Source organism: Spermophilus citellus, assembly GCF_964194105.1.
Source record: "Spermophilus citellus genome assembly, chromosome: 12".
In the NCBI taxonomy this organism is placed as follows: domain Eukaryota; kingdom Metazoa; phylum Chordata; class Mammalia; order Rodentia; family Sciuridae; genus Spermophilus; species Spermophilus citellus.
In genome coordinates this window covers 131,440,036-131,454,839 of record NC_138198.1, presented here as the reverse complement: position 1 = coordinate 131,454,839, position 14,804 = coordinate 131,440,036, and the positions used below count along the sequence as shown (strand labels likewise).

The following is a 14,804-nucleotide window of genomic DNA, read 5'->3' as shown; positions in this document are numbered from 1 at the left end:
GCCTCAGAGGGGCAGGCAAGGACCAGTCTCCTAATGCCATCACAGGCAGAGGTGAGGTTTAGTGGGGCCTCCTCACCTCCTCCTCACTCCTCTTCACCATCCTAAGCTTCCACCTAAGATGTGATGTTTACTCTGTTAAGGAAGTAAAGGTATCTGCAGGCAAGGCATCACGGCCACCTGTGATCCCGGCAACTCAGGAGGCTGAGGCAAGAGGATCCCAAGTTCACAGCCAGCCTCAGCAACTTGGCAAAGAGGCCCTAAGCAATTTAGCTAGACCTTGTCTCAAAAAATCAAAAAGGGCTGGATGTGGCTCAGTGGTAAAGCGCCCTGCGTTCAATCCCTGATATAAAAAACAAGAGAGAAAGGAAGGTCTCCTCAGAGGCTGTTCTGTGGACACCTTTGCTCCTCCCACCTGGGACATCTCAAGAGTTCCCAGTGTTATTTTTGTAACAGGAAAGACTATTGCCCTGTCTGAGGGTTTGATTTTAGTGACCTTGTCTCTTTGCTCGGACTTCTTGGTATCTCCGCTGACCAGAGTCTCTGAACTGTACTGGCTTCCCAGCCTCTGTCTTCAGGTGTGCTATCTTAACTGCATAGCCTGGAGTCCTGGCTAATTTTCTGGTATATTAACCCCATAAGACTAAGCCTGGCTGGCTCATTCCCTCTGAACGATTTTATATGCTTAATCTTTTTTTTTTTTTTTTTAATTTATAGCTTGCTTTTCTTTCTTTTTTTTTTTTTTTTTTGTAGTTGCAGATAGACAGCATGCCTTTATTTTTATTTGTTTATTTCATGTGGTTCTAAGGATCAAACCCAACACCTAACATATGCTAGGCAAGCCCTCTGTCACTAAGCTATAACCCCAGCCTGCATTATTTTTTTGATTACTTTGTTAACTTTTTTACATGGCACTAGGATTGAACCCAGTGCCTCCTAATGCTAGGCAAGTGCTCTGCCACTGAGCCTCAATCCCAGCCTCTAGTAGTCATCTTTAAACTGCACACTGCCAGTACTGGCCAGTCTCTCTGTCACAAAGAACAAAAGCAAGCATTTTTTCATCTTACCTTTCAAGCACCTTTCAGGATGGACATTTCAACAAGAACTAAGACATGCAGTTTTTTTCTCAGATGAAACAAGTTATTTTTCACTCAAAAAGTTACTTGCCCCAGCCAGGCACAGTGGTACCTGCCTGTAATCCCAGTAACTCAAGAGGCTAATGCAAGAGGTTCATAAGTTTGAGGCCAGCCTCAGCAACCTAACAAGGCCCTACCCGAATTAGTAAGACTCTGTCTCAAATTTTTAAAAAAATATAAAACGGGCTAGGGATGTGGCTCAGTGGTTGAGCATCCCTGGGTTCAATCTAAAACTAAAAAAAAAAAAAAAAAAAAAAAAAAAAAGCTACTTTTTCTAGTGAGAAAGTGCAGATAAGGGTGTGAGGGAGAGAAACCTCACCGCTGGCTGGGAAAACGAGCTAAGAGGCAGCTACCTAAGAAACACTGACAGGGCCTCCAAGGAGCAGGGTGGACCTGGGGCTGGACCTGGAGAGGGAGAAGAGACGGGAATGGCATGTGAACCAGGTGGGGAAGGATGGCATACACACCTGAGACTGACAGGGTACAACAGGCTGGGAGGGCTGGAGTGCAGCCCAGTGGCAGAACACTTGCCTAGTATGTGCAAGGTTCTGGGTTCCATCCCTAGCACAGCAATAAAAAAAAAGAGCTGGGAACCCACAGAATCAATCTAACCCTCACATGTTCACTGCTGGACTCTAAGAGAGACTTGAACCTCAGTTCCATTGCTGACAAAGCTGATTTAGATGAGTTCAGGGAAATCAGGGAGCAGGGAAGGGGAGCTCAGCGCCTGATCTGACCTGAGCAGGACCAGCATGAGGACGGCAGGGCAGGCAGCTGGCGCACAGAGAGGGTTTCAAATGGGAGTTTCCAAGAGAGAACACCAGTCTCCAAGGGAGGAGGCACATGTGACGCATTTCACAAGCTCTCTAGCAGTTCACAAGGCTCATGACACTTTCTGTTTCAGTGAGTTGAAACGAAGAACCTTTTGCCCTGGACACATCCCAGAGCAAGTGAAAACAGTGCTGTACGGAACACCCCGCACACCCACCCATTTCACCTCTGGAGCAACAGTTCATACATGTAAAAATGCAAACTTTCAAGGAGTAGTCCAAGGAGAGCAGAGATTAGGATCTAAGGCACCGAGACAGGTACTTAGAGGAAAGGGTGTCGGGGTGCAACCCTAAGGCATGTTACAGTGGTCGGGGCAATACCCAATGGGAGTAGGGTGCATCTCAGTGGTGGAGTGCTTGCCTAGCAGTATGAGGCCCTGGTCTCTAGCCCCAGCACAGCTAAAAAACAGACCCATGGCTGTGGAGAACCAGAACACACTCAATCATGGGAAAGCCACAGCAAAGCTCAAAAAACCTGAAAAAAGAAATTCCATGAATATGAAAAGTTACAAATTACTCACTATGAGAAAGTAAGACCTCAGAAAAGATGAGCCCTTGCTACCTCTCCAGGAGGCTCTCTACATCAGAGACCAGCGATCAGCTTAGGACATGGTCAGCGTGCCAAGCCCCTACGTGAGCATGTATGTGGTATTCCTAGTTTCTCTTTCTAGGGAAATGACCGCCTCTGCTGTATAGTGGTCAGTCAATAGTGCTGTTTTTATAATCAAAGGTTGCTTTTAAAAAATATTAAAACAAGGAGTTGAATCAGAGAATGATAATTAATACAACTGCTTCAACTGCACTGAGGTACACAAATCAAGTCAACTCAGAAATAATAAGGAAAAGACAAGTGTTTAAACCAGAAATAGAAGGCATTCTCTGAATTAAATGAAAAACTGCTACAGCACCAGAAACCAATAGCCAAGCCAGGGATTCAGAGGCACCCAGAGCCATCATGAAATCATCATGGCCTTACACAAAACAGAGTTTCACTGTTTTGGGGTGGTGATGGTGTCCTGGAGGTGGAAGACTTGTGTTTTTGTCAGCTTTATATCGCTGTGACCAAAAGACCTGACAGGAACAATTTTGAGGAGCAAAAGTTTATTTTGGCTCAAGGTTTTAGAGTTCAGTCCATGGTTGGCCCACTCCATAGCTCTGGCCTGAGGTGAAACAGAACATCATGACAGAAGGGTGCAGAGAAGGAAAGCAGCTTAGGACATGACCACCATGAAAGCAGAGAGGGCTCCGCCCACCAGGGACAAAAAACACAAACCCCACAGGCACACTCCCAGGGATCTACTCCTCCAGCCACAGCCCACCCACCTACAGTTACCCCCTAGTTAATCCATATCAGAGGATTAATCCACTGATGATCATTTCATGTTTGAGAATGCTAGCTTTGTCTCACATGAGTTTACGGAGATACTCATATTGAAACCCTAACATTCTGCCCCTTGCCCCGAAAGCTCATGCCCATCTCACAATACAGTCTATTTCCAAGAGTAACCAGTCTCAACAGTTTTAGCATTGCCCAAAGTCCAAGACCAAATTCTCATCTGAAACTCAAGGCAAACTTATGGACATTCTCCCCTAAAGATCAAAAGCAAGTCACATACATCCAATATAAAATGGCACAGAGTAAACATTTCCATTCCACAAAGGAGAATCAGGGGAATAAAAAGAGATAGGACCAAAGTAAGACTGAAATCCAAACAAGTCCTGCTAGCTCCCTGTCTAGCATCTGGGGTCCAAGGCACTGTGAAGTTCTCTCCAAAGGGCTTGTGTAGCTCCACTCCTAAAGCCTTGCTGGGTACAGCCCACACAGCCTCTCCTGGCTTGTTCCTGTAGCTTTCCTCAAAAACAGATGTCCCATGGTACTGGCATCTCTTATTCTTGGGAGTCTCCCCTGCAGCTTCAGCTTCCTACTCACTTCATGCATCACTCCTCTCAGGGGCAGCCCTCAGGGACTTCAACCCTGCAACACTGTGCTGGCCTCCCAGGCCTTCCTTTGAAATCTCGGCTAATGCCAGTGCTCAACACCAAGGTTTGTCTCCATCTCCAGTAGTAGCCAAGCCTCCTGAGACCACAGCTACGGCAGCCTCTGCAGGACTAGGTAGCTGAGGATGGTGAAACAACTTCCTAGGCCCTTGTTGCATGCAGGATGCCCCACCATTCTCTTCCCAAAGGAATTTTTACCTTTACACCTTAAAGCCTGAGATGGGTGTGGTCTTGCCAATTCCTGAGATGCCCTCAAGTCATCTTTCCTATTGTCTCTGAGTAAAGTATTTAGCGTCCATTTAGTGGCAGTAATGTCTTTAAGGACTACGACTTTCTGAGCTCCAGTTTTATTGCACTTTTCTGGTCAAACTGCAAGTTTTCCAAATCTTTCCACTTTGCTTTCTACTCCTGATTATCCCAGTACACTTGGCGAAAAGTCACCTCCTCAATGCTGTGCTGCCTTGAAATGTCCTCCACCAGATTAGTTACTACATCACATTTTAAATTCAGCCTCACAGACAAAATGTAGACAACTTCTTGGCCTGAACATAACACAAATGGCCTCTAGTCCAATTCCCCAATAGAGCCCTCCTCCTCTGAAACCACATGAGCCCAGTCTTGGCTGTCCACAATCCCATCAGCATTCTGGTCTGAGCTCCCACCAGAATCTTTCACTAAGCTCTGCCTATAATTCTAAAGCTTTTCCAGCTCACATCTCTAAACTTTTCAAAATACCCACTACAACTCCCAGGAACAATTTAGAAGAGGAAAAGTTTATTTTCGCTCACTGTTTTAGAGGTTCAGTCCATGGTTGGCCAACTCCACAGCTCTGGCCTGAGGTGAAATAGAACATCATAGTCAAACAGTGCAGCGAAGGAAAGCAGCTCAGAACATGGCTACCAGAAAACAGAGAGAGGGTTCTACCCACCAGAGTCAAAATATCAACCCCTCAAGCATGCCCCCAATGACCTACTTCCTCCAGCCACACCCTGCCTAACTATTTACCTAGTTAATCCATATCAGAGGGTTAATACACTGGTTAGAAGACCTCTCATCATCTAATCATTTGCCTCTGAAAATTCTTGCCATTTCTCACATGAGCTTTTGCTTGCTTGGCATTCATGAGGCCCTGGTTTCAATCCCCAGCACCCTCCCCCCACCAAAAAAAAAAAAAAAATCACCATTTCAAGAAAGTCAACAGACATGAGCTACTACTATGTAGGGACATCCTGCAATACTGGATGACAAATAATACTAATGTGTGACAAGCCTGAAAAGGGTCTCCTGGAGACTCTGAAGAAACCAGCAGTCGGGCTGGGGATGTGGCTCAAGCGGTAGCGCGCTCGTCTGGCGTGCGTGCGGCCCGGGTTCGATCCTCAGCACCACATACAAACAACGATGTTGTGTCCACTGATAACTAAAAAATAAATATTAAAAAAAAAATTCTCTCTCTCTCTCTCTCTCTCTCTCTCTCTCCATCACTCTCTCTTTAAAAAAGAAAAAAAAAAAAAAGAAATCAGCAGTGAAGAGCAACAGGAAGGAGAGGGTGGCGCAGTGCTGGGCTGCTGGAGTCCCGGGCACCAACCTGGGACCACAGAGGTACTGCCTCTGCAGTGGGCAAAGAGCTGGGCTGGACCCATTCTAACAACAAGCTTAAGAGCAATGCCAAGTAGGACAAAGCTCAAATATACCCAAAGGAAATCACAAAATCCTGGATCACAATATCCAGCATGCAGTCAAAAAGTGCCAGTCAAATAAAGGAGCAGAAAAGTTCAACCCAAACCAGGAACACAAGGGATGACAGCAGACACAAGTGAAGGGTGAAATGCTTGAATGCGGCTCAGTAACAGAACACTTGCCCTGCACAGTCAAGGCCCTGCATTCAATCCTCAGTACTGGGAGGAGGAGGAAGAAGAGAAGGAGAAGGAGGAGAAGGAGAAGAAGAAGGAGAAGGAGAAGGAGAAGAAGTAGAAAGAAAGGAAACAAATACAATAAGGAGAGAAATGAAAGATCAAACTGTACTTGCTCAATGAAAATGTATGATCTATAATGACAGGATGAAGAACAGGCCAGACTCTGCTCAAGAGAAGCCTGGGGTCTGGACACAGCAGAGAGGAGAAACCCAGAGTTTCCCAGAGTGGATTATCTCTACATCTGCAAATGATCCCTGTGACGGGGCTCTCAGAGACAGAAGACACAGCGCCACAAAGCTTTCCAAACCCAGTGAAAACCGTAAACTCTCAAATGCAAGGTCAGCAGATCCAGCGAGAGAAACACCAAGAAAACCAAACCAAGGCATATCATAATCACAATGCTGCAAACACAGAAGACCAAATATGATGGACACTAATGGAGAAGATGTCAACTAGGAGACAGAAAGTCTTTAAAACACTGAATGGGAAAAATACTAGAATTCCACACCTAGCAAAAATATCTTCCTACATAGAAATGTTCTCTGATCTCACCAAAAAAAAAAAAAAAAAAAAAGAAAGAAAAAAAAAAAAAAAGAATGCTGAGGTTATGTAACTTAATGACAGAGCTCTGGCCTAGCAAGAGCCCTGGATTCTATCCCCAGTACTGCAAAGGAAAAAAAAAAGTAAAGACAACTTACAGAATGGGAGAAAATAGCTACAAATCTTTTATCTGACAAGGGTTTAATACTTGGAATATATAAAGAAATTCCTACAACTCAAAAACAAAATGATAAACAACACAATTAAAAAACAAGCAAAGGACTTGAATAGACATTTCTCCAAAACGTACAAATAGCCAATAAGCACATGAAAAGACACTCAACTTCATTTGTCTCCACGGAGACACAAATCAAAACCACTATCAGATACCACTGCATACCTACTGTGATGGTGAAGGAGGGAGGAAGGGAGAGGGAGAAGAAAGAATTGAAGATAAAGAAGCAAAGAGGAGAGGACAGGCAAGAAGGTGGAGAAAGCCGGGAGCGAGGACATAAAACAGCCAGGGCTGGCAACAGCATGGACTACCTGTACACTGCGGGAGGAATGTGAACGGAGCACTCCCACAGAGACAAGTGCAGCATTTCCCAAAAATGCTGAACAGAACTGCTGTGTAGCCTGGCATTACACTCCTACTTATTTATATACCCAAAACCACTGAAAGCAGGACTGAAACTGATACTTAAAGGCCAATATTCACTGCAGCACTACTCACAATAGCTAAAAGGTAGAATTAACTCAAACATCCTTCAACAGATGACATGATAAGCACAATGTAGTACAACAGAATATTACTGAGACATAAAAAAGAACAATATTTTACAGAGAGAATTTGAAAACACAAGTGACATATGCCTGACACAAAAGGACCACTACCATCCAACTCCAGTCTATGAAGCATCTCTAGCAGGCAGAGTCACAGAAACAGAAGACAGATCAGAAATCACCCAGGACTGGGGATGGGGGGTGGGGAGTTACTGTTTAATGGTTATGTTTCTATTTTAGGTACTGAAAAATTCTGGAAATAGATAATGAGGAGGGTTACAAAACATTGTAAATATAATTAATGCTGGTAAATTGTACACTTAGGAATGGCTAAAGTAAAAGCCAGGTGCAGTGGTACACACCTGTAAATCCAACTACTTAGGAGGCTGAGCCATCTTACTGGGAAGGATAGCTTGAGACCAGAAGTTCAAGACTGACCCTGGCAATATACGAGACCCCATCTAAAAAAAAATAAATAAATAAATAAAAAATAAAAAGAAAAAATAAAAAAATAAAATATATTCCATGAATATCAAAATTTTGGCAAATTTTGGCTCCACAGGCAAGGGGACCAACGTAGACAGGCCTAGGCTTATGGTGGGAATTCTCAGTGGTTACCATCTTGAAATTTTTAAGAATTTAAGCTCTGCATCTGTGGCCCAAAGCCTAAAAAGCATGAAGCAACTACCAGGGGCTTGAGGTCTCAGCATACATGGTCCCCCTCCAATCTCTCCAGGACCCATTCTGAGGCTGCTTTCTGCCTCCCCTCAAAGTCCCACCTCCTTCAGCCACCACTCCTCTATTCTGTCTTTTACTTGGGACAATAAACAAGTTGTCAGGGGATCCAGATTCCACATTGCCTCACATGGGAGCCTGGCACAGATGTTGTGGGGAGCAGGCACTGGAAAGGAACACAAGCCATGACACCTAGGGTGGGGCATGGTGGCAGCCATCACTGACCTGCATTGGCAGTGCAAGATGTGTTTGCAAGACAACCCAACAGAGGCCTCAGGCCCATCCTAGACCCAGGCACCAAACATATCCTGGAGAGAAGTCACCAGCAGATATTTGGGAATGTGAGGCGGTACAGCCCTCCAGGTCCAACATGTTCATTGTGCATGTATCCTACACATTATGCAGCCAGCCTTAGTTTAACTGAGCAAGTATAAATTTTCTTAAAACTCCATAAGACCCTATATTGCAGCAGGTTTAGATCTACCTTAAGGCTCACTTCTAAGCCAGGCTGTTGACAGGAACCACAGAGCCTCCTATTTGAGGTCCTAAATCTTGCTAAGAAAGGGGGAGTCACATGCACTGTGGAAATCAGATGTGAAGTCAGAGTGACATCCCACCATGTGCCCCAGAAAGCAGAGCAGGCAGTCTAAGGACCATGGACAATACCCTGTTTCCAGCTGCTAACAAGCTTCCCATGAGTTCCCCCTGGTGCAAATCAAGTCAGTGAGCTCTACTCTGCAAAACGTTTAATAAATACAAGGTCAAAGCAAGTGCAGTGTCTTCTTGTACAGTTCACTCCTGTCTTCGCAAGGAAAAAGAAATAAAATATATTCCATTTTTTAAAATCTATTTTAAAAATAAATACATCATAATGTTAACAATGGATATTTTGAGGTAATGCTTCTAAGTGAGTCTTATTTTCATGTTCTGTGTCTAATTATTATAATGAAATTTTATGCTGCTTAAATTTTTAAAAGTTTCATAAGACACAGGCACAACTACAAATTAATAAAAATAAAAATGTTCCCCCAAAAGAATTAGTCCCAGGGCTGAGGATGCAACTCAGTGGTAGAGTACTTGCCTAGCACCACAAAAGAAAGAATTAGTCCTATTCAATTCAATAGTTAATAATTTCACTAACTGAATAGCTTCAAATTGAAATTCCTCAGTTTCCCCTGAAGTGCATCCATAGCTCTGTCAGTGATAGTCTCGAACAAATTTGGGTGCTCAATTTGCTCCTCAGGCTCACCAAGGAAACCTTCACGAGCACACTCAGTGCCACTAAAAGTGCCTCTATCCTAAGGGATAGAGGATGAAACCTGTAGTTGTTACTGACATTTAATCTGTGAAGACAAAATGAAGGCTGATGCCTTAGCTCAGAGGCAGAGCTCTTGCATTCCTGAGCCAGGTCCTGATCAGATCCCCAGCACCACAAAAAGCTGGAGGGGACAGGCATGGTGGTACAAGCCAGTAATTCCAGCAGCTCGGGAGGTTGAGCTAGCAGGATTGCAGGTTCAAAGCCGGCCTCAGCAAAAAGTGAGTCCCTGTCTCTAAATAAAATACAAAATTGGGCTGGGGATGTGGCTCAGTGGTCGAGTGCTTCTGACTGCAATCCCCAATCTCAAAAAAAAAAAAAAAAAAAAAAAGCTGGAGGGTGCAAAGAAAACAATCGCAAAATAGAATTCCAGTTTTAAAAGCTGAATTTACATTAAGTGAAGACTAAGGTGACATAACAATGAAATTCAACATCTGACTGGATCTAGTACTTAAGGGGAAAATAACACTGGACAACAATAGATTAGACAAAAATACCCTCTCGGTGCTGCATTCACACAAGCTGATAAGCACCCTGCAATAATAGAGAAAACTATCCATATTCTCAGATTTATACACAGTGGGCTGGGATGTGGCTCAAAGGTAGAGCACCTGCCTAACATGCACAAGACCCTGGTTTAATCTCGGCACCGCAGAAGAAAATTTACACTGTATAGGTAAAAAGAGCCTTGAGGTATACAACTTACTCTGCAATGGCTCAAGAGAAAATATACACACAGAGAGAGCACCTGGCAAGAAGTCACCTCCAAGAGGGAAAACGTGTTCACACGTGAATTTATGCAAAGGTAACAGGAGTGTTCTTTGTGCCATTTTAATTCTTATCTTTTCTGTAACTTTTAATTATTGTTTCCAAACAGAACATTCTTAAAGCTGGAGTCGCTCATTGTGGTCTGGTGGGGCTCCTAAATTCACGTTCCTGAATGCCTCCTCTAGTCCTTCCCAGTGGAGAACTCTAACTAGGCTCTACAAAAACAAACTTCACTGTTTTTTGTGCAGTGCTGGTGACTGAACCCAGGGCCTCCTGCATGCTATACAGCACTCTGCTAGTGAGCTACATCCCACCCCACAAAACAAACCTCAAGCAACATTCACTCCCAACTCCTCCACAAAGGCCACAATAGGCTCCCGCTGGACACTATGCTTCTGCCTCCTCTGCACAATGACTGTCCCAAGACTGTCTCAGCTTCTGCTGGACTGTCACTGCCTGACAGGAGCAAGCATTCTGGCTTCAATTCTCCACATCCCTTCCCTGGGATTATGAGGGACACTGAGGCCCAAGGAGTAACTCATTTGTTCCAGGTTACACCATTAGTTAAGAATCAGGATTAAAATAAAAGGCTTTAGCCAGGTTTGATGGCACAGGCCTCCATCTCAGTTAACTCCAAAGACTAAGGCAGGAAGATCACAATTTCAAGGTCAGCCTGGGCAACTTACTTAGCAAGACCCTGTCTCAAAATAAAAACTAAAAAGGGCTCGGGATGTGGCTCAGTGGTACATCTTTGGGTTCAATCCTCAGGACACACACACACACAAAAGTTTCTGGTTAATTCCCTAGTGATCAAAAGAAAACATGTAGGGCTGGGGTTGTGGCTCAGTGGTAGAGCACTTGCCTAGCATGTGTGAAGCACTGGGTTCAATTCTCAGTATCGCATATAAATAAATGAATAAAATAAAGGTCCATATACAACTAAAAATATTTTTAAATAATTTAAAGAAAACAACATGCAGTGTTTGTGAAATGACACTCCCACCCTGCAGGGTGCCTTCTGGAGCACCCTCCCTAAACCAGAACCAGTGCTGGGAGTGCCTAGTGTGCCACCACTTGAAGCCTGCACGGCCTACACACACTGCATTCCTAGGTGTTCAAGTCTGGTTCTCTACAAGCATCACCCAGCCCCACTCCTTATCTGCCCTTGAAGGGCTCATATCTACCCTCAACCCACCAAGCAAATAGAGCTTATCAATCCTATCTCCAAATAATCACCTGCTTTCCTTCCTTGGGCATAAAGTATGGCTTGCAGGCAGAGGTGCAGAAACCTCCAGAAGGCTTCCATCTTACGACTGTCCTGAACTAAAGGTTCTGCCTGAGCAAGTCCTCTTCCAGCACCCCTCCCATTCTCACATTTTCACATGAGAATCTCATACTCTACTCTTTAAAATGTTTCTCACAGGATGCGGTGGCACACAGCTGTAATGCCAACTGCTGGAAGGCTGAGGCAGAAGGGTTCCAAGTTTGAGGCCAGCCTCCACAACTTAGCAGGACTCTGTCTCAAAACAAAAAGGGGATGTACCTCAGCAGTAGAGTATGCATCCCCAGTACCACAAAAACAAACAAACAAACAAACAAAAAAATTAAATAAAAATGTTTCTCTATATGGGTTTTAATTTTATTCCTTCATTCCAGAAATATCTGTGAAGCATCCATGTGTCAGACTCCACTCTGATCACAGGCAGAAAAATAGGTAACACCACAGTGAGGTCCTTGCCTCCTCGAGTTCAAGTGGAAGACAGAGTGCCAACAAATAACACCAAGTAGTTGAAGTGCTCTGAAGAAAACAGAGGAGGAGGAGAGAGAAGAGAGCATGGGGAGAAGGCAGTGTGTGAGGACCAGCATTTCTCAGAGAAGAGAATGTCTGAGCAGAGACCTATCTGCGGCCCTTCAGAAATTAATAGTAATTTATCTACTTGAGAGCCAAATTAACTCTGACTACTGACAGGAACCCTGATAACTATTAGCTTTTCACTATCAGATTGCCTTTTAATAAGTAAAAATCTGGTTGAAAGTCTCAAATTTCAAGATTAAGAAACTGAGCTCTTTCCAGGCCATCATATTCTGAACCAAATTCTTTACAAGTTTTAAAAATTCAAAACAGACATTGTTCCTATTTCTACAGCAATGAACAACACATGTAAAAAACTATCAGTGACTATAAGGATAGATATGTACCCTTACTTAATATTTTTAAACTATATATGCCCACCATCTAGTTTCAATATTATAAGGAAAAATTCAAAGAAATCAAATTCATCAATAAAGCCTGAATTTTGAAACTTTGTAAGACTGCACATACTAAGTTCATGAATCAGGACAAAAAAAAAGGAAAGAAGCTACCACACCACATGTGCATTGCATGCCCACTAAAGCTGAGACAGTGTTTGCAACTTCTTTTACTAAAACAATGTGACTCAACACAGTGCCCTCAAGCATCAAAAACAAGTATTTTTTTTTAATCACTAATAAGTATAAAAATCACCTCCTAAAAGTAGCTCAAAACTTGAACAGCTTAAACTGCTCACCTAGAAAGACATCACAGCCACTTGGAGGAGGCACACCCACTCTCCCACAAGCTCCCAATCTCCCTGCAAGCCAACCCAGCACCACATCTTTCAGCCTGCTGTTGACATCCTCTTACCTTCAGCAACTCCCTGCAGCTGTCAAGCCCGACATCCACAAGAATTCCTTTCACCCTTTTCCGCACCTTTCTGATGTTGTCAAGATTTTCCACAGGAATTTGAAACATTTTTGAAATTTTCCTTAAAAGGAAAGAAAACAAAACTGTAAGAAGATAAATACACAAAAATACGTTTTTTAACAGGGTTGGGTTAAGCACTAGGAATAAAGTATAATTTCAACAATCAGAGCTGGGAAAAACTGGAAAGTGACATGCAGAAGGAGGAGGCTCCCTTCCCCATACCACCCGCAGTGCCAAGTGGGTCATACAGCCACATGGACAAGCGCAGCCACAAACTGCAAGAAAATGGAGGCACAGCAAGGCAAGAAGAGGACGGCTAGTTCCAGGCCAGCCTGAGTACCTCAGCAAGACACTGCCTCAAAATAAAGTAAAATTAAAAAGCGAGGGTCAGGGATGTACAAAGGCCCCGAGTTCAATCCCCAGCATCACAAAAAGAAAGATGACAGAGGCATAAATCTTCATGGCTTTGGATGTGCAATAGATTCTTAGTTATGACACAAAATAGTACTAGAAACAAAGGGAAAAAAATAGGTTAAACAGATTTTATCAAAATTAAAAACTTTGGGCTGGGGATGTGGCTCAAGAGGTAGCGCGCTCGCCTGGCATGCGTGCGGCCCGGGTTCAATCCTCAGCACCACATACAGACGAAAGATGTTGTGTCCACCTATAACTAAAAAAAATAAATATTAAAAATTCTCTCTCTCTCTCTCTTTAAAAAAAATTAAAAACTTTAATGCTTTCTATGTCACCATCAAAACAGCAAAAATCACACAAAATGGAAAAAAAATTCAAATCTCTTTTCTGATAAGGAACTTATATCCAGAAAAGAACTCTTATAACTCAATAACTGAAAGACCAATAATCCAATTTTCAAATGGGCAAAGGATCTGAACACTTTTCTACAGCAGATAAAAACAGGACATAAAGGGCTGGGGTTATGACTTACTGGTAGAGTGCTTGCCTAGCACATGTGAGGCACTGAGTTCGATCCTCAGTACCACATAAAAATAAATAAAGGTATTGTGTCTATCTACAACTAAAAAATTTATTTAAAAAAAACAGGACATAAAAAGATGTTCAGTATCTTTAGTCACTACAGAATTGAAATCAGAACTACAACAAAATACTTCACATCCACCAAATGTCAACAATTCAAAAAATAAAAACAAACTCAACACAGTGCCCTCAAACATCAAAACCAAAAATACTGATTAGTATCAGTCTGGCACACAAGCCCAAGTCAGATGTATTGGCAAGGATATGGAGAAACTGGAATTCTTGCTAAGGGTAAGGTAAAAAATGGTAGCCAGTTTGGAAAACAGCCAGGCAGTGCCCCTGAAGATCCACAGTACCGGCACCAGTTGAACTAAAAAGCCCACCCAGGAGAAAGAAACAGCACACATCCACCCAAAAATGTGGACCAGGACGTTCAGGGCAGGTTGCTCACAGCAGCCCAAAAGCATAACAACTCAGAGGTCCAACAAGAGCCACTGAACAAATAATGGATGAGTCCATATTTAGGGCCATCAGAAGAAACAAGGCACCTGCTACCCGTTCCCACATGGACAAATCCTAAAAGCACTCTGAGGAGCAGAGGGTGAGTCCATGTGTGAAGCATACAGAAGACCTATATACATACAGGGAGCACAACATGGTGGCCTGGGGAGGGAGAACTGGGAGGTGATGGCTGAGAAAGGGGTTTCTTTTTGGAACCACAATGTTCAAAAATCAATGTAGCCAACACATGCACAACAGCCACTAACTCTGAATATGCCAAGAGCCACTAAGCTGCACATTTTAAATGAGTGAACTACATGGCATATGATCTCATTAAAACTATCATTTAAACATCCAAACAAGCATAAAACCAATATAAACCATGTGGAAACTGACCATAGTAGAAGCTATGATATGATCTGTCTTCAACAGGCAGAAAGATGTGTATATATAAACACACACATTCCATGCTCTGTCCAGTAGAGATCCCAGTCACACATCCCAGCAGGAGTGGGCACACCCATCTCAACTTCTAAACACCACTTTCATTAAAAAGAACCAGAGTTC

General features: G+C 43.3%; 2 protein-coding genes across 27 annotated transcripts in view; both read right to left on the bottom strand.

The window, feature by feature from the left end:
- The window catches only part of LOC308631694 (glyoxylate/hydroxypyruvate reductase B-like), a 218,494-nt gene that overhangs the window by 101,120 nt on the left and 102,570 nt on the right, over nucleotides 1-14,804 (bottom strand). The gene's annotated exons all lie outside the window — the stretch shown is intronic.
- ADNP2 (ADNP homeobox 2) overlaps nucleotides 1-14,804 on the bottom strand; it is a 31,293-nt gene that overhangs the window by 9,870 nt on the left and 6,619 nt on the right. For all 3 annotated transcript variants that reach the window (XM_081263202.1, XM_081263204.1, XM_081263203.1), the window contains one exon: nucleotides 12,681-12,801. In XM_081263202.1, the coding sequence (XP_081119328.1) occupies nucleotides 12,681-12,801 (121 nt within the window). The remainder of the gene's footprint in view (nucleotides 1-12,680; nucleotides 12,802-14,804) is intronic.